Below are 20,186 nucleotides of genomic sequence, written 5' to 3'. Positions count from 1 at the left end.
AGCACCAGTGGCTCACACCTGTAAGCCTAGCTACTTAAGTGGCTGAGATCTGAAGATCATGGTTCAAATCCAGCCCAGGCAAGAAAGTCCGTGAGACTCATTTCCAATTAACCACCAGAAAACTGTAAGTGGCACTGTGGCTCAAGTGGTAGAGCACTAGCCTTGAGCTCAAGAGCTGAGGGACAGCGCCCAGGCCCAGAGTTCAGGACCCACGACTGACAAAAACAAACAAAATCACCTCAGGGACAGGGCTCAGGCCCTGAGTTCAAGCCCCAGAATGGCAGCAATTAAAAAAAAAAAAGAAGAAGAAGTGGCACTGCGGCTCAAGTGGTAGGGCGCTCACCTTGAGCTCTTGAAGAGTGCAGGGACAGCGACCAAGCCCAGAGTTCAAGCCCCACGACCGACCAAAAAAAAAAAAAAAAAATCATCAACAACAACAAAAGTAGCAAAAGACATAGAACACAATGTAAACTGGGATGATTCAAACAATGTGTAGATACATACACACAGCCTTCAATCATGTTTGAAATAAAGAAAGCTAGGAAACTGAAGTTGACAGAACAAGGAAACAAGATTCACAGCAACTTTCTGCTGAAAGGAATCAAACTGAGGGCCTCTACCACTAACCTGAACGCTCAGCAACTTTTTCTTTAAGGAAAATAAATGGGAGCAAGTGAAGATAAAGGTAGCAAGTAAAGATGGAGCTATTAAGCATTTAAAAAATGGAGAAATACAGATACATTTTATAAATATGAAATAAGCATACATATATATACACATACATACAGACATATTCTAGAAAGTGATGTACTCACTTAGAAAGAAAAGAAACCTTCTAAGAAACCACACAGACAAGCAAACATGGGGAAAAACATCCCAGCTAAAGGAACATGAGAAGAGAGCACATGTGAACCATAAAGAGTAAGGAATTATCATCTGAGCTCTGTGATGCTGCAGCAGAGCTGGCATGACACAGTGCGGGGAGATACCGTTAAACATACCTTGGAAGTCAAACTAAAAACATGAATTGTCAATCTATGCTACCACTGCTATCATACTAATCACTCTCACTCCTCACTTTCCTTCAGTTTTGAACTTTGAATTCAGCACCTCAACTCACTCTGCCTGCTTGCTGATGGCTGGCCTACTACTTGAGCTACACCTCCAGCCCAGCCTTTCACTGGTCATTTTAGTGATTGAGTTTCAAGAATTAATTTGCCTAGCTGGCTTTAAAATCATGACCTTTCTGCTGGCCTGTTATATGCATGTTTTCTTATTTATTGAAATACAGGTATATAGTCACCAAAAGGAAAGGGAAAGCATGTGTCCAGACTATACTCTTGAAATAATATAAAACTATTTAGTCTGCCCTTTGGATCAGAATGTAAAGTTTGGTAGCATAATAGAAAGGTCACAACACTTACAGGTATTTGGATTATGAAAGTGCAGTTAAAAGCCAGGCACCCATAGCTCATGCTATAACGCTAGCTACGTTTGTCTTCTGGACTTTCCCAAAATAATGTTTAAATAAGTTCCATTCCATATCAAACTCAAAGTTTGCTCCAAACTACATTATTTACTCTTTCTTCCCTTTTAGTTCTGCTGCTCCATCATCATCGTTTGTTGTTGTTGATGTTGTAGTACCCAGGCCCTCAGAGCAAGTGCTCTACCACTGGAGCTACTACTTTCAAAGTACAAACTTTTTGGTTCTATCAAAAGATTAAGGAGTCAATTACAGAAGGCAGCACACAAAGCTCAAGCCATTAGGTGATTGGATGTCTCAGGGACTATCCTTCAACAGGGTCACCACACATCCCTCTCTTTCTGGGACAGATCAAGGGACCGCAACAAGCAGTGAGATAACCTGGTCCAAAGTTGGGCAACCTAGAACAGTTTCCACTGTGTTCTTACACATCACAAGGCCTCAAGTGTATAGTACACAAACATGTTCCTATCTGTCCTGGTACAAAGCTCTGCAAAATTAACTGCTAGGAGAAACAAATAGAGGAGCTCCTGTACTGTGTCAATACTGAATGGTACACTACAATTCTGAGTGTAAATGACAACAACCTTAGAACAAACAAAGTTCACTACTGCCTAAGAAGAGATTTGTTGGGCACAAATACTCTAGATGTTAGTACTTTATATTCCAAAAAGTTTGCTGGAGAAAATAGCTATGTTTACTCCTGTAATAACTGGATGCTGTGGTGCATGCCTGTCATCCCAGGTATGTGATCAGAAGGATCATGATTCCAGGCCAGCCTATGTAAAAAGTCTGCAAGGCCTTACCTTAACAAATAAAAAGCTTGGCAGTGTAGCAAATGCTGATCGTCTCAGCTACAGCAGAAAATATAAACAGGACAACTGAGGTCAAGGCTACCATGGGTAAAAAAGCAAGATTCTGTATCTCAAAGATAAGCAGTATACAAAGGCTGGAGGAGTGACTACCAAACATAAATCCCTGAGTTCAAACCCCTGTACAGAGAGAGAGAGAGAGAGAGAGAGAGAGACAGACAGACAGACAGACAGACAGACAGACAGACAGACAGACAGACAGGAAAGGGAGATTAAAAGTTGAATATTGTATAACAAATTTTATGAACTGTAAATAAGAAAAAAAATCAATAATTCTTTAAAGGGTTAAGAGCAAATGAGCTGAGTTTTTAAAAGGACACACATGATATATGGAAAAAGAAACTAACCAACACACACACACACACACACACACACACACACACACACACACACACACACACACACACACACACACACACACACACACACACACACACACACACACACACACACACACACACACACACACACACACACACACACACGTTTTTTGTGTGTGTTTTAGGTTGGTTGTGGGGCTTAAACTCTAGGCCTGGACGCTGTCCCTGAGCTCTTCAGCTCAAGGCTAGCACTCTACCATGTGAGCCACAGTGCCACTTCCGGCCTTTTCTGTTTATGTGGTATTGAGGAATCAAGCCCAGGGCCTCATGCATGCAAGGCAAGCACTCTACTGCTGAGCCACCTTCCCAGCCCCAACAATACAATTTTAATTACAAGTGTTCCCAAGATTTTTAAAAAATCAACAACTGCCAGGCACTTGTTGCTCATACCTATAAATCCTAGCTCAGGAGGTTGAGAGCTCAGGATCACAGCTCAAAGCCAGCCCAGGTAGGAAAGTCTATAAGACTCTTTACCTCCAATTAACCAGCAAAAAGCCTGAAGTCGAACTGTGGCTCAGAACAAAAAAAGAAGGAAAAAATAAAAATCCAACAATCATAGATCTTTACTTTTGATGTTTTCTCTTTCCTTTCTTTCCTTCTTTGTGTGTGTGTGTGCCAGTACTGGGGCTTGAACTCAGGGTCTTGCGCTGTAGCCACATTGCTTTTTCATTCAAGACTTGAGCCACATCTTCACTTCCAGCTTTTTGCTGGTTAACTGAAGATTAAGTCTCATAGACTTATCTACCTGGGCTGGCTTTGAACCTCAACCCTATGATCTCAGCCTCCTAAGAATGAGGATTACAGGTATGAGCTACCAGCACCTGGCAGTTTTGATGTTTTGTGTACTCAGAAGTATTCTAGGTTGCACAAAACAGGTGATACCACAAATAGAAACTATATAAATTTACCAACTCACCAAATGAATTTTCACAAAGTGATATAATTACATATTTCTTCATTAACAAACATGTTATCAATTCCAACATACCAAGCTTAGAGAGGTAAATACATTCTAAAAGAAGAGTAAAGTCTTCCAATGAAAAATGAACTGGTTTTCATCAGTTCTAGAGTTTGATTATAGCATTCAACATTAGTTAACCTCTTGCTACCTGATGAGTATACCAATATGTTAATACTTCATGATTTATATGACATTGGGAAACAGTACTAATAAACCTAAGTTACATTACTCTATCATCAAAAACTTGCTTTTATGCAACGCTGGAAATCAGTTAGGAAACTGCTCTAACATTAATATCCTCATCTAAAAACTATGCTGACAAGCACTTGCTGGATCTTATCTTACTTCATAGCAGACCAACAATTCCAAAGTAATATAATAATAGTACAATAATACCACTCTAATAATCACTTTATTCAGATTACCTTTACATATGGGTTACTCTGAAGCAAAAATGCAGGAACTTGCAGTGTGAGATACTCATTTTCTCTCCAGTTTAACATAAAAGCAACACACTCCTCAGCTACAACTTGACGAAGAGGAATATCTAAATTAGAAGGAAACAGTTGGAATTACCATCATAACATTAAGAATAAAATGAACATCTACTCAGGTTTCATTTTAGTAAAAAAAGAAATCTACTGCTAAAAATTAGAATATTACTATTTTATTTATTTCCCTAAAAATTTTAACATTTCCTAATGATAGATAGCTATAACCTCCACTATTTTCTTTTTTTTTTTTTTTCTTTTTGGTTGTAGGCTTGAACTCTAGGCCTGGGCGCTGTCCCTCAGCTCTTCAGCTTAAGGCAAGTGCTCTACCACTTGAGCCACAGGACCACTTCCAGTTTTCTGAGTGGTTTATTGGAGATCAGAGTCTCAGGACCTTTTCTGCCCTGGCTGGCTTTGCACCGTGATCCTCAGATCTCAGCCTCCTGAGTAGCTAGGATTACAGGCCACCGACGCCCAGCATCCTCCACTATTTTCATTAAAATTATTAATGTTCTAATGTGGAAGTCTAAGGGTTCAGAAATGTCTTTATATTTGAAATGAGCTAACAATAATCAAACAAAATGGTATGTTATAAACTTGCAGCACATTCACAACAAAAAAGGTAAACTACATAAAATTGCAAAAAAATCTGTTAATATTTTATCCTTTCTAATAGTGTTCTAATTCAAGCATATCACTTATAAGTCTTTTACTCACTTAAAAAATTTACTATAAATAAAATATAAAAAATAAAAATAAAAAAAATTTACTATAAGAGAATTAAATTTTAAAGTTTTTCCTGCTTGTCTAAAATATTATTTCCTTTGAACTAAATAGACCTTCTATACTGTGAATTGTTACAGGTCAAAATATATAGGAAAAAGAAACCAGACTACCCAGAGCTTGACCTATACCATTTTCCTACAATACTTGTAACTCAGTCTTTCAGTATTTATTGGACAATATTTTTAAAAAGGATTAGTGACAGTAAAACAAAATAAAGTACATATTTGTACTTGTGCATGTTACTGTGTTCTATACAATATATCAAAGGAATACTCTGACTCCAAGGTGCTGCTTACTTCTGCTTACTTCCCCATAGGAGACTAGGCTCTCCCCAGTAGGGATGATGCTTAAAGTAGAATCTAGGAGTAGGGTTCAGATATAGCCTGAGAGGCAGTAATTTCAAGATAATTTCACCTGAAACATTAGCAATGGCTATTAATTCCAAGCAAGGCTCAATTCAAATTGTAGTACAGCCAAAAAAGTTAAAATTAAAAAGTGCATTAAGGTAGAGTAGTCCTAATATTCAATTTACCTGAAAATGACAAATCTAACAAGGACATGTATCTGAATAGAAAACTATCTCACTTAGATACAAAGGTATTCAGAGTTGAGGGATAGTTGGATGCCAGTAGTTGATGGCTGTAATCCTAGCAACCTGGGAGGCAGAGACCAGGATAATCATTGTTCAAATTCAGCTGGGGAAGACTAAAGACTTCATCTCCAATGAGTCAACAAAATGCCAGACTGGAGGCATAGCTCAAGTGGTAAAGTACCAGTCATGAACAAAAGAACTGGAGCAAGAGCATGAAGCCCTGAGTTTAAAACCTGGTATGGGAAAAAAAAAAAATTAGGAGTCTCTCCTAATATAATTTGTCTATTGCAACTAAAGGGTTCAATTCTGAGCCAGGTGCTGGTGGCTCACATCTGTAACCCTAGCTACTCAGGAGACTGAGATCTGAGGATCACTGTTCAAGAAAGTCTGTGAGACTCTTAATCTCCAATTAATCACCAGAAACCCAGAAGTGGAGCTGTGGCTCAAAGTGGCAAGAGCACTAGCCTTAAGATAAATAGCTCAGGGACAGCATCCAGGTCCTGAGTTCAAGCACAACCACCAGAGGGAAGAAAAAAAGGGGGGATTCAATCTGTTGTCTGTTAAGATCACTCCATAGTCATGGTAACAAAGCTAAATCAACACCCATAGAATTCTTATCTTTCTATGTTCTATAGAGAGCAAAGCATACGTCTGTCAAACTTGTGCAAATTTGCCCATGCACCAGAAATAGGAAACTTTTTTTTTTCTTTCCTTCTTTCTTTCTTGGCAATAATAGAGTTTGAACTAAGAGCTTACACGTAACACAATGTAACTGGTACTCTACACTTGTGCCATGCCTCTAGCTTCTCAGAAGCTGTCTTCTGTCTTAAAAAAAAGATACTTTCCTCTCATCCATCTTGACGCTAAGACTAATGTATTAAAACACAGAAGTATTCTACCTATAGCGCTAAAATAGCAATTTAGGATTTTATGTTTTTGTTGGAAACTAGACTATAGTAACTAAGTCCTAACAATCAGTCAGCAATGTTACTGTTTGGGCTATTTATAACACCTTTCTCTACAACTCAATGCTATTGTTCACTATTGTTCACTATATACAAATATGCATATACATACACACAAGTGTGTGCATATATAAATATATATACATATGTATGTCTTAATTCTTATATATTCCAAACCTATGAAACTAAAAAATATCAAAAAATATTCATATATTATTTAGATGACAGTTTATAAGATACAGATATTTTCTCTTTTTGGTAGTACTGAGTTTTAAACTTAAAGCCTCATAAATGGTAAGCAGGACCTCTACCACATAAGCTAGTCTGACAAGCCTTTCTGCTTACTTTTCATTCAAACCCAAGGCACTCTACCGCTTGAACTACAGCGCCACTTTCAGTTTTCTAGTGGTTTATTGGAGATAAGAGGCTCCTGGACTTTCCTGCCTGGGCTGGCTTTGAACTGTGATCCTCAGATCTCAGCCTCCTGAGTAGCTAGGATTACAGACGTGAGCCACGGGCGCCCGGCATAGTCCTGGGTCTTAAACTCAGAGCCTGGGCACTGTTCATGATCTCCTTTTGCTCAAGGCTAGTGCTCTACCACTTGAGCCACAGTGCCACTTCAGCTTTTTCTGTTGATGTGGTACTGAGGAATGGAACCCGGGGCTTCACTCACACTAGGTAAACACTACCATTAAGCCACATTCCAAGCCCTGTCCCTTGGCTTTTTCACTCAAGGATGACCCTCTACCACTTGTACCACAGCGCTATTTCCACTTTTTTTTCTGGTTATTGGAGGTAAGTATGTCTTTTAGATTTATCTTTCTCAATTAGCTCTGAACAGTTATCCTTAGATTTCAGTCGCCAGAGTAGCAAAGATTACAGGCATGACCTGCCGGCTCCATTTTATCAATGATTTACCAAAAAAAAAATAAATAAATAAAGTAAAACTTTTTTTTTTTTTTTTTGGTCTGGTGGTGGGGCCTGAACTCTGGGCCTGGGCGCTGTCCCTCAGCTCTTCAGCTCAAGGCTAGCGCTCTACCACTTGAGCCACAGCGCCACTTCTGGCTTTTTTCTTTTTGCTTATGTGGTGCTGAGGGCCTCAGGCATGCAAGGCAAGTGCTCTAACCACTGAGCCACCTTCCTAGTCCCTGTTGTTTTTATCTTTCTCCCCACCATCACTTGAATTTCTGCATGTAAGTTGTGAAAGTCTTACCTGGAAGCCTCATTTCCACATATCCTCGTACTCTACTAACGAGATCAGAAGGAGGTCTCTCTCCTGACTGTCCTGTTCCAGCTTCATGTGTATGAATATCCAAAAGCAACATCTCATTCAGCATAACCTGACGAAGTTTTGGTGAAAACTCTGTTACCAACTCCAAACAAGCAGCAAACAGTTGTTTAGCATGGGAAAAGTCCTATGCAAGAAATAACAGAACAGTCTGCATTAACTTTCCTTTGGAATCAAAGTATGTGTTTTCCCAAGTAGAGAGCAAAGAGATTAAAAATACTTACCACTCCTTACCTCAGAGAGTAAGGTTAGATTGTCTTTTTTTTTTTTTTTTGGGTCCGGTCATGGGGCCTGAACTCTGGGCCTGGGTGCTGTCCCTCAGCAATTCAGCTCAAGGCTAGCGCTCTACCACTTGAGCCACAGCACCACTTCCGGCTTTTTTCTTTTTGCTTATGTGGTACTGAGGAGTTGAACCCAGGGCTTCATGCATGCAAGGCAAACGCTCTACCACTGAGCTACCTTCCCAGCCCTAGATTGTCTTTTTATTGCTTAGTCCTAAGAGGATTTAGTACTTTTGTAAGAAAGAAAAAAAAAAAATACAGCCAGGACCCCAGAGCTTACCCCTCTAATCCTAGCTACTCAGGAAGCTCAGATCTGAGGATCATGGTTAGAAGCCAGCCTGAGCAAGAAAATTTATGAGACTCTTATGTCTGTCTAATAAACTACCAAAAAAGCTAGAAGTGGACCTGTGATTCAAGTAGTAGAGTGCTAACCTTAAGCAAAAGAAGCTCAGGAACAGTGCCCAGGCTTTGAATTCAAGCCCTGGGACCACCACAAAAATTAATAAGAAGTAACAGGTAATGAAAACCAGCCACCAGTGGCTCATGCACAGGCATGGGCGCACAGATGCAAAACTTACCTTGTCTACATTCTGGATTATTTTTGTGTGAGTCAGCTGGGAGACTCAAGAGTCTACAAACACCAATCTCTTCAACAAAGCTCACAGAAGTCTTTACTCTCTGGATCTTGATTTCTCGTCTACTTTTTCAACTGCCTCACTTAATATAACCCACTAATTTTAACTATTTCCTTTACAACCTTTCTTTTCTTTATGGTATCAACCTCTTTGGATTCACCCTCTATCTCTCTCCTTCATTAATCCTTTCTCACCTTTTTTTCCCCCTGATTTAGTGACGTTGTGGCTCATGTGGTAAAGCGCTAGCCTTGAGCTGAAAAGCTGAGGGACAGCACCCAGGCCAGAGTTCAGGCCCCAGGACCCACAAAAATAAAAACAAACAAACAAAACAGAAAAAAAAAACAAAGCCAGCCCGGCAGAAAACTCATCAGACTCTTATCTCCAATAAACCATTAGAAAACCAAAAGTGGTGCTGTGGCTCAAGCAGAGAGTGCTTGCCTTGAGCTGATGAACGCAGGGAAAGCACCCAGGCCCAGAGTTCAAGCCCCACGACCAACAAAAAAAAAAAAAGAAAGAAAACAAAAACAAAAACAAAAACAAACCTGGAAGTGGAAGTGGAGCTGAGGGACAGCATCCAGGCCCAGAGTTCAAGCCCCATGACCAACCCCAAAATAAGGATACAAAAATGTTCTTAACCAGTGCTGCATTCAACTTTCACTCACCTTAACAACACTGCAGTGTAAACCTTTGGCCATGAGAATATACACCAAATCTCTTGTTAAATTGTCCTTAATTCCCAGAATAACACCACTATATACAGAGGGTATTTCCCACTAGAAAAAATATAAATATATTAACACACACAGAGAAAGGAAAATCTAGGCAAGTCTTTCAATAATCATCAATCACAAAAAAGAAAATCAAACTGAGTACTGGTGGCTCACGTCTGTAATCCTAGCTACTCAGGAGGCTGAGATCTAAGGATCATGGTTCAAAGGCAGCAGGTCAAAAACTCCGTGAGACTCTTACCTCCAATTAATGCCCTAAAAAACAGAAATGGTGCTGTGGCTCAAAATGGTAGACTGCTAGCCCTGAATTCAAGCTCCAGGACCAACAAAACAAAATCAGAAAAGAAAGCCAGATTTTCCAAAAAGAACAGAAAATGCTAATCCAAATGAAACTTTTCACTTTACTATAAAGAGCAGTGATAATTAAATGAATGGAATCTTGTGAAGAATGATGATACATTGGAAAAAAATACACAAGGGGGGGAGGGGACATAGCTCAATAGCGACCCCCTGAACTAGCATGTAGCCAGGCACTGTATTCAGAGAATCAAGAGAAGTGGCAATAAGAAAAATAAACTTAAAAGCTAGGAGCTTTATATAACTCATGTGATCCTACTAACAATACAATGAAGTAGGTACTGTTATCTTTATTTTACAAGAAAACTGAGAGACATAGAAGCATCTTAAGATTATGAAATTAATAAGTATGAAGATGGGATCCAAACTAATTCAGTCTCTTTTAAACATTACACCATATGCCTCTCACTATTATTATTTTTTTTTTTTAGTTTTTATTTTTTTACCCTTCACCTCCCTTCCCCGCCTCCCCCCTCCCCCCGCCTCTCACTATTATTCTACTCATTTTTCCCTTAAAAAATAAACACTAAGAGCCAGATACTGGTGGCTTATGTTTATAATCCTAGCTACTCGGGAGGGTCAGATCTGAGAATCACAGCCCAATCAAGAAAGTCCATGAAACTATTTTTTATTTCTATTTTTTGTGCCAGTACTGGAGTTTGAACTCAGGGCCTAGGCACTGTCTCAAAGCTTTTTTGCAAAAGGCTAGCAATCTATCACTTGAGCGACATACAGCTCTACTTGCAGCTTTTCTGATATTTAATTGGAGATAAGGGTCTCACAGACTTTCTTCCCTGGGCTGACTTCAAACCACAATCCTCAAATCTCAGCCTCCTGAGTAGCTAGGATTATAGGCATGAGCCACCAATGCCTGGATCCATGAGACTCCTATCTCCAATTAGCTACTAAAAAAACCAGTGGAGCCATGGCTCAAGTGGTAGAGTACTATCCTTAAGCAGACAAGGCCCAGGGCCTGAGTTCATGACCCAGAGCATAAATAAGTAAATAAGTAACTACATAAATAAGTAAATAAATACACTAATAAATAGCATCAACACAAAGGGAATCTAAACTAAAATTCAACATCATTTTTCATTTCACTGCATTTGGATATTTAAGCCCTACAGAATCCAAATGAATTTTCACTTTTTCACTACAGTTTTAGAAAGCAAGGAAGGCCATGCCATGTTGGCCTCAAATTCATAATCTTCCTATTTCAACTTCCCAAGTGCTGGAATTATAGGCATGTCCAGCTTAAACTGGGGCTGGGAAGTTGGCTCAGTGGTAGAGTGCTTGCCTCACATGCATGAGGCCCTGGATTCCTCAGCACCACATAAGCAGAAAAAAGCCGGAAGTGGCACTGTGGCTCAAGTGGTAGACCGCTAGCCTTGAGCTTAAGAGTTGAGGGACAGCACCCAGGGTGAGAGTTCACTCCCATGACCGACAAAACAACAACAACAGAATGTTATTTACTGCTGGGCAATAGTGGTACAATCAACAAAGTCCATGAGACTCTTAGCTCTTATTAAGCAACAAAAAGCTGGAATTGGAATTGTGGCTCAAGTGGTACAGCTAGCCTTGAGCAAAAATGCTCAGAGATAGTGTCTAATCCCTTTGTTCATTCAATCCCCAGGACTGGCAAAAAAAAAAAAAAAAAAGGAGGGGGCGAGGGGGGGAGAAAAGTAAAGAGAAATGGTGCTTATTAAAAGCTATTTTCATTTGCGCTTTCCACACAGAGAATATTTATGTGTGTGTATGGATGTATCTGAGCTGACACTCAGGGTATCTCAATCACTCAGAATGCTGTCTCACAGACAGTGCTCTACCACCAGAGCCATAGCTCTAGCCCACAGGAAACTTGTAACTTCAGCAATAGGTCACTCACTTAGGTGGGAGATGTTTTGTTTTTTTTTTTAATTCTGAACAAAAATGTTCTATAAGTAACGTTTTAGCTGGTACATGGACTGCATCTGTCATCAAAGGAGACCAAATTGGGAGCATAGTAATTCCAGGCCAGCACTGGAAAAAAATTGTTTTAGAGTTCACAAGACCCTATCTCAATAGAAAAAAAAAAAAAGGATCTTGTGGAACCAGCCTGTAGTCACACCTATAGTGGGAAACAGAAATAGGACTCTCTGTTTCAAAATCATCCAGAGCAAGGTTTGAGAGTATATAGTTCAAGTCATAGATAAGAGGTCCTGAATTCAAACGTCACTAACAGAACAAAATGTTTAATAAATTGGTTCCAAGATGAAAACCATAAATTACAAGACAATGCTAAAAAGGAAAGACATGAGCTAGAAATGTAGCTCAGTGATGTTATTTGCTAGCATAAACAAGATCTTTTCTTTTGAGTCCGGTCGTGGAGTCTGAACTCTGGGCCTGGGCGCTGTCCCTCAGCTCTTCAGCTCAAGGCTAGCGCTCTACCACTTGAGCCACAGCGCCACTTCCGGCTTTTTTCTTTTTGCTTATGTGGTGCTGAGAAATTGAACCCAGGGCCTCAGGCATGCAAGGCAAGCACTCTACCACTGAACCACTGATCTTGAGTTTGATCCCCAGCATCACCAAAAGAAAATTGATTCAGTACTAAGTATTAGTTAAAGATTGTATACGGAATATATATTTAGTTTTATAGCCAGATGCCGATGGCTCATACCTGTAACCCTAGCTACTCAGGAGGCTGAGATCAATTAACTACCCTGTGTACCCCCCTCAGGGACAGTGTACAGTGTGTAGGCCAAATTCAAGCCCCAGAACCAGTATAAACAAATAAATGAATTTAGACACTCTGAAAACAAATTTAATACAACTCATTTTGAGCTGTTACTTTTTTCTAAACATTTTTTCTTTTTTTGTCGGTCATGGGGCTTGAACTCTGCCTCTCAGCTCTTTAGCTCAAGGCCAGTGCTCCACCACTTGAGCCACAGCACCACTTCCGGATTTCTGAGCGGTTTATTGGAGATAAAGAGTCTCACAGACTTTTCTTGCCAGGGCTGGCATTAAACCGTGATCCTCAGATCTCAGCCTCCTGAGTAGGATTACAGGCGTGATCCACCAGTGCCCAGCAACATTTTCTATTTTTTTACTTCAATGTATGTTAAAAGTACAATCATGGTCATGCAACAGTCTTAAAATTGTTAACAAAAAGGGGTCCTTATTCTCAAAAGGTTCCAAAACTGGCTCTTAAATTAGATTACACTAAAAAACCAAAGTAATTTGCACTTACTTTTTTTGTTTTTTTTTTTGCCAGTCCTGGGGGCTTGAACTCAGGGCCTGGGCACTGTCCCTGAGATTCTTTTGCTCAAGGCCAGCACTCTACCACTTGAGCCATGGCACCACTTCCAGCTTTTTCTGTTTATGTGGTACTGAGGAAACAAACCTAGGGCTTCATGCATGCTCAGCAAGCACTCTAGCACTAAGCCACATTCCCAGCCCTGTACTTATTTGTAACAGGGGCTTCCTTACCTTATTAGATACTGTCCAAAATTGGCGCTCTGAAGTCATACCGTGTAATTCAATTAAAATCTGTCGAATCCTCCAGGGATCCACGGACAATATAAGCTGATGTTCCAGTTGACCAATGTTAACACTAGCTGAGGCTAAGGAAGAGTTCTATTTCAGAAATGATTTACTTCAAACATACGTGCAATATTATAAATACGAGAATGACAATTCAGAGAATAGGAGATGACTTAAGTATTATGTTGAAAGGTTAGCTCTTACTTGAGAACTAAGTCATTCAATATAAGGCTAAGTTATAGCTGGGTACCAGTGGCTCATGCCTATAATCCTAGCTACTCAGGAGGCTGAGATCTGAGGATCACGGTTCAAAGCTAGCTCGGGCAGTAAAGTCCTTGGGCTTCTTATCTCCAATAAACACTAGAAAACTGGAAGTGGCGCTGTGGCTCAAACAGTAGAGTGCTCTCTTTGAGCTGAAATGCTGAAGGACACTGCCCAGGCCCAGAGTTCAAGCCCCACAGACCAACCAAAAAAAAAAAAAGGCTAAGATATATAACTTTATGGCACGGGCTGGGAAGGTGGCTCAGTGGTAGAGCGCTTGCCTTGCATACCCGAGGCCCTGGGTTCAATACCTCAGCACCATATAAGCAAAAAGAAAAAAAGTCGGAAGTGGCACTGTGGCTCAAGAGGTAGAGTGCCAGCCTTGAGCTGAAGAGCTGAGGGACAGCGCCCAGGCCGAGTTCAGGCCCTATAACCAGAGCCCCTCCTCCCCCCCCCAAAAAAAAACTTTATGGCATACAGAAAACCTATAACAGTTTGAAGTATATCTATACATAGTAAGCAATCACATTAAAAGCTAGACAAAAATATAAACAAAATTAAAGAACTTCATGGATATTTGTGGGTTTTATGGGAGGAATAAAGTAATCAGATTACTATTTTGAATATACCGTGTTAAAGAAAGGATGCATAATATGTAAAATTTTAGTGACAAACATTAAAGATACATGTTTTATGAAAAGGGGAAGAGAAAGAAAGCATTCTCTTCCCATACATGATTGATAAAATCATTCCCCAATGATTGTTAAAATAACTAATTTTAGCTAACAAATAGTCTTAAATAATGTATTTCTGGTGTTTGTAGTAGTTTTCTTTCCTTAGTAAGTGAATACATAGTTTAAATATAGTGAAACACAAAGTAGTTCAGCTTTTACTTCTGTTAAACCGATTTCTCTACCTTTACACTGTTTTAAAGCTTATGATTCTTATTAATAAACAATCTTGAATAAAGGGGCAAAGGGTTAATACTTTAGCTGGTAGTCTAGCGAGCTAACCTGGGATATCATAAAATGAAGTTACAGGTTTAATGCACAGATTTACTCTAGGGGCTCTCTTCCTCATTTGGTCAACCAGTAGCTTTCGTTCTTCATCTTTCAACAATGTAATAAAAAGCTCATGTGAAGAAATCATAAACACATACTGCAGATCTTCTAATCCCAGACACACATTCCTAGATTAGTAAGAAATATAAAACAAAGAATACAATTTAGTTGAGAAAAATAATCATATCACCAATTTTAATAAGCCATTTCAATAAGCCATCATTTCATAAATTATATAACAATATTTTAAATTTTTTCACATTTTCCATTTAAAAGAGAATGTTATGTATTTAATTTTTTTTGCTTGGTTGTGGGACATGAACTCAGGGCCTAGGCGCTGTCCCTGAGCATTTTAGTTCAAGGCCACAACTTCACTTTTGGTTTTTTGGTAGTTAAATGGAGATCAGAGACTCAGACTTTCCCGCCTAGGATGGCTTGAAAAGTGATCCTCAGATCTCAGCCTTCTGAGTAGCTGCAGGCATGAGCCACTGGTGCCCAGCACATATTTAAATTTTTATCCATGTTTAAAATTATAGTATCAATGTTACAAAACTAAAGTATCTATATAGCTTTCAAGTTTCAAATGACTACATAAATTTGAACTAGTTTTACAAGCATAAACTACTACATAGTTATAAACTTTTCAGCCAGGCATAGTGGCTTGTGCCTATAATCCTAATAACAGGATACAGGCTTTATCAGGACTGAGTTTGAGGCCACCTGTGATAGATTATCAAACACTTTCTCAAAACAAAAAAACTTTTTTCTCACACGACTTAAATTTAAAAAGAAAAGAAAGGTACTTACTTCAGAAAGGCAGCCATGTTTCCTTTCAAAGACTCTGAAGCTTTTTCTAAATGTATTGATCTTGAGCATACCTAGAAATTTGAACGTGGCTATTTTTTAAAATGTAGAGAACAGTTTTAAAATGTTTAAATGTAAAAACAATGAGGCCAGGCACCAATGGTCCATGTCTGTACTTCTAGCTACTCAACAATTTGAAGCCGGGCACCAATGGTTCACGCCTGTAATCCTAGCTACACAGGAGGCTGACATCTGAGGATCACAGTTCAAAAGCCAGCCCAGGCAGGAAACTCTGTGAGACTCTTATCTCCAATAAACCACTAGAAAACCTGACGTGGTGTTATGGCACAAGCGGTAGAGCTCTCGCCTTGAGCTAAAGAGCGGACAGCGCTTAAGCCCAGAGTTCAAGCCCCACCACTGACCAAAAAAAAAAAAAAAAAAAAAAGAATTTAAGAGCTGGGAAGTTGGCTCAGTGGTAGAGTGCTTGCCTCCCATTCATGAGGGCCCTGGGTTCGATTCCTCAGCATCACATAAGCAGAAAAAAGCCAGAAGTGGCGCTGTGGCTCATTTGGTAGGGTGCTAGCCATGAGCTGAAGAGCTGAGGGACAGCGCCTAGGCCCAGAGTTCAGCCCCCATGACCAGTACTAAAAAAAAAAAAAAAAAAAAAGAATTTGAGATCTGAGGATAGCTAGTTGAAGTCAGCCCAGAGAGAAAAGTCATTGACAATCTTATCTCTAACCATGAAAAAAAAGCCAGAAGGGAAGCTATGCTTCAAATGATAAGAGTGCCAGTACACAAATACATAAATAATTGCAGAGATACTGTTTGGCACACTATAGTATTTCTGAGAACTTTTTTTTTGGGTCCGGTCGTGGGGCCTGAACTCTGGGCCTGGGCGCTGTCCCTCAGCTCTTCAGCTCAAGGCTAGCGCTCTACCACTTGAGCCACAGCGCCATTTCCGGCTTTTTTCTTTTTGCTTATGGGGTGCTGAGGAATCGAACCCAGGGCCTCAGGCTTGCAAGGCAAGCGCTCTACCACTGAGCCACCTTCCCAACCCCTCTGAGAACTTATAAATTGCCAAATTTTGTGAAGAAGCATTTTTTAGGAATCAGTAGTCCTGTCAAAAGTTAAAAAAAAAAAAAATGAGCCAGAACTAGTCAATAGGTATTGAACGGTACTGCCTGTATTAGGGCAAGGAAATTTAGAGCCTCTCCCTCTTTCTAGACTTTTCTTGCTCATGGCTGGTCCTGGTAGAGGACCAACCTCTTACTGGTTTGTTGGAGATAAAGAGTCTTTCAAATATATTTGCCCAGGTTGGTTCCAAATCTCGATTCTCAGATCTAGCCTCCTGAGTAACAAGGATTGTAGATAGGCATTAGCACTGGCTCCCAACCAAATATTGAGTTTATTTTCCATTTTGACCCAACATTTCTTGTCCTTTTGCAACATGTCATTTTTTTGGTTTAGAAACTGCTTGTGAGGGCTGGGAAGGTGGCTCAATGGTAGAGCACTTGCCTTGCATGCCTGAGGCCCTGGGTTCGATTCCTCAGCACCACATAAGCAAAAAGGAAAAAAAGCGGGAAGTGGCGCTGTGACTCAAGTGGTAGCGCTCTAGCCTTGAGCTGAAGAGCTGAGGGACAGCGCCCAGGCCCAGAGTTCAGGCCCCACGACTGGACCCAAAAAAACAAAAAAAAAAACAAACTAATTGTGATTAGTTTTCCAACAGTAACTCAAAATCATGTAAAATAAAATCAACCTACTCTCTATATAAACACCCAGATGGGTTTATATTATTCTAAATGTATATACTAAATGAGAATTTCTCAGACATATGCTGAGAATTTCTTCCCATATGTACAGGATTTCTTTCCATATATGAACTACAAGATATCAAAATCAAAATAGAGCATCATTAGCGTGAAAGTCTCTGAAAAAGCTGCCAAATCTTTTCTATGCACACAAATGTTTTTCATAGCATCATTCTAAGAGCCAAAAACTGATCAATTGATTTAAAAAAATGTGATAATATCCATTCAATGCAATTTTACTGTCATAAAGAGAAACAAAGCTGGGCACTGGTGACTCACACCTGTAATCCTAGGTATTCAGGAGGCTGAGATATGAGGGTCACTGTTCGAAGCTAGCAGGCAGACAAGTACTGGTGAGAGTCTTATCTCCCATCTCCCTTCAATCACTTATAAACAGGAAGTGGAGCACTAGCCTTGAGCAAAAAAGAGATCAAGGAGAGCACCTAGGCCCTAAATTTAAGCCCCATGACTGACAAAAGAAAAAGAGAGAGAAAAGTATTCATACATGCTGCAACACAAATTTTAAGAAAATTATGTCAATTTAAAGAAGCCAGTTATAAAAGACCATCTAGGTCTGGGAATGTGGCTTAGTGGTAGAATGCTTGCCTTGCATGAATGAAGCCCTGGGTACATATATAAAAACAGAAAAGGCTGGAAGTGGCGCTGTGGCTCAAGTGGTAGAGTGCTAGTCTTGAACAAAAGCAGCTCAGGGACAGTGCCAGGCCCTGAGTTCAAGTGCCAATTTTGGCAAAAATAAAAAATAAAATATCAACTATCACGAGATTAAATTTACACACAATGTCCAGAACAGGAAAATCTAGATAGAATAGTAGTTGGTCAACATTAGGAGTACTTAGGGAAAATAAATAGAGACTAATCATTGTTAAGTAATTTTATTTTGGGTGAAAAAGAGGGGATGATTCCACAAATCTAGAAAGCAACTAAAAAATAAATTATACACTTTAAAAAGGTTAATTATGGGCTGGGAAGGTGGTTTGGTGGTAGAATGCTTGCCTGGCATACATTAAGCCCTGGGTTCCATTCCTCAGCACCACATAAGCAGAAAAAGCCAGAAGTGGTGCTGTGGCTCAAGTGGTAGAGTGCTAGCCTTGAACTGAGAGGGACAGTGCCTAGGCCCAGAGTTCAAGCCCATGACCGACAAATAAATAAATAAATAAAAATAATTCTAAAAAAAAAAGATTAATTGTATGGTTTGTGAGTTATACATGATTAAGCTATTTAAGGGGGGGGGGGGGAAGCTAGGTACCAGTGGCTCACACCTGTAATCCTTGAGGATCATGGTTCAAAGCCAGTCCGGACAAGAAACTCCATTTTTTTTTCCTGGTCATGGGACCTGAACTCTGGGCGTGGGCACTGTCCCTCAGCTCTTCAGCTCAAGGCTAGCACTCTTAACATTTGAGCCACAGCGCCACTTCCAGCTTTTTCTGCTTATGTGGTGCTAAGGAATAGAACCCAGGGCCTCATGCATGCAAGGCAAGCACTCTACCACCGAGCCACCTTCCTAGCCCCTCCATAACATTCTTATCTCCAATTAGCCACCAGAAAACTAGAAGTGAAGCTGTGGCTCAAGTGGCAGTACATTATCCTTGAGCAAAAAAGCTCAGGTACAGTGTTGGTTGATGGAGTCTGCCAAAATCCTAGCTAAATAATAAATAAAAAGAATGTAAGACAAAACAGAAGAGTACAGCCTATTATTAGTGTGATACCCACAGAAAAATGGAAGTGAGATGAAGGCAGAAAAGATCACAATAGATTTGGTCACTGGTGAACATAAATCAAAACTACAGATCGAAGGGGAAAACAGCTTACCTCAAGAAGAAAATCAATCTTTTCTTTGTTTGGTCTAAGAAATAATTGGTTAAATTGAACACTAATTGTTCTACCTTCCAACATATCACGGACTGTGTTGCAAGCACAGACTTTAAAACAGATTTCATCTAGAGCTTCATTTCTATAAAAGACAAAAGCAGATCCAAGAATGTTATTCTTGTCTTTTGTTTTTTAGGAGTCAAGATTTTATGGTTTTTAAGCATACTAATAAATAGATACCAACTCAGAGAAAAAAATAAGAACCAATTTTAAATTTATAAGGGTTGAGTAAGTTACAAATTAGGCAACAGAATGGAATTTTTCTCCAAAAAACTTTTCCAAGCATTTAACCAACTTAAAATGTATCCAGTGACTACATAAATTTCCTTACATGAACAAAATCAAAGTAATGTCAAAGATTTTTAGGTAATTAGCATATGCTTTTCATAAAGCACTTGCTCTTTTATTCAAACATCAAAATGTAGTTTTCAAATTACTTACCCTTGTTGAGCTCTCTGAAAAAGTTCTCTTAGTACTGACTGCCGGAACTGGACAGGTAAACTGAAGGTTAAATTATCATCAATGAAGATCTGTATTACCTCCTAGAATACATATTACAAGTTGCAACCAGTTAAAAATCACTGAAAATGATTGGAAAATCCAAGTTAAAGAAAACCAAAAGAACATCTTTTCAAAGTAGCCAGGCACTGGTGGCTCATGTCTGTAATTCTAGTAACCAAGAGACTGAGATCTGAGTATCAACATTGAAAGCCAGCCTAGGTAAAATAGTCCATGAGACTCCTTGCTTTTTTTTTTTTTGGATCGGTCGTGGGGCTTGGGTGCTGTCCCTGTGCTCTTCAGCTCAAGGCAAGCGCTCTACCGCTTGAGCCACAGCGCCACTTCTGGTTTTCTAGTGGTTTTATTGGAGGTAAGAGTCTCATGGACTTTCCTGCCAGGGCTGGCTTTGAACCTCGATCCTCAGATCTCAGCCTCCTGAGTACCTAGGATTACAGGTGTGAGCCACCGATGCCCGGCTCCTTGCTTTAAAAACAAACAAACAAAAAAAAAAACTAAAAATAGCCTG

General features: G+C 39.7%; 1 protein-coding gene across 3 annotated transcripts in view; it reads right to left on the bottom strand.

The window, feature by feature from the left end:
* Window positions 1-20,186, bottom strand: part of Ints8 (integrator complex subunit 8) — a 61,008-nt gene that overhangs the window by 20,462 nt on the left and 20,360 nt on the right. For all 3 annotated transcript variants that reach the window (XM_069991087.1, XM_069991088.1, XM_069991089.1), the window contains exons 9-16: window positions 19,604-19,704; window positions 19,103-19,244; window positions 15,468-15,538; window positions 14,613-14,788; window positions 13,285-13,418; window positions 9,397-9,507; window positions 7,744-7,945; window positions 4,122-4,243 (exon numbers count right to left, since the gene is read on the bottom strand). In XM_069991087.1, the coding sequence (XP_069847188.1) occupies window positions 4,122-4,243; window positions 7,744-7,945; window positions 9,397-9,507; window positions 13,285-13,418; window positions 14,613-14,788; window positions 15,468-15,538; window positions 19,103-19,244; window positions 19,604-19,704 (1,059 nt within the window). The remainder of the gene's footprint in view (window positions 1-4,121; window positions 4,244-7,743; window positions 7,946-9,396; window positions 9,508-13,284; window positions 13,419-14,612; window positions 14,789-15,467; window positions 15,539-19,102; window positions 19,245-19,603; window positions 19,705-20,186) is intronic.

Source organism: Dipodomys merriami, unplaced genomic scaffold (assembly GCF_024711535.1).
Source record: "Dipodomys merriami isolate MVZ:Mamm:240054 unplaced genomic scaffold, mDipMer1.0.p SCAF_4, whole genome shotgun sequence".
Lineage (NCBI taxonomy): Eukaryota > Metazoa > Chordata > Mammalia > Rodentia > Heteromyidae > Dipodomys > Dipodomys merriami.
The sequence above is the reverse complement of the archived record's forward strand: the minus strand, read 5'-3'. Positions and strand labels throughout refer to the sequence as shown.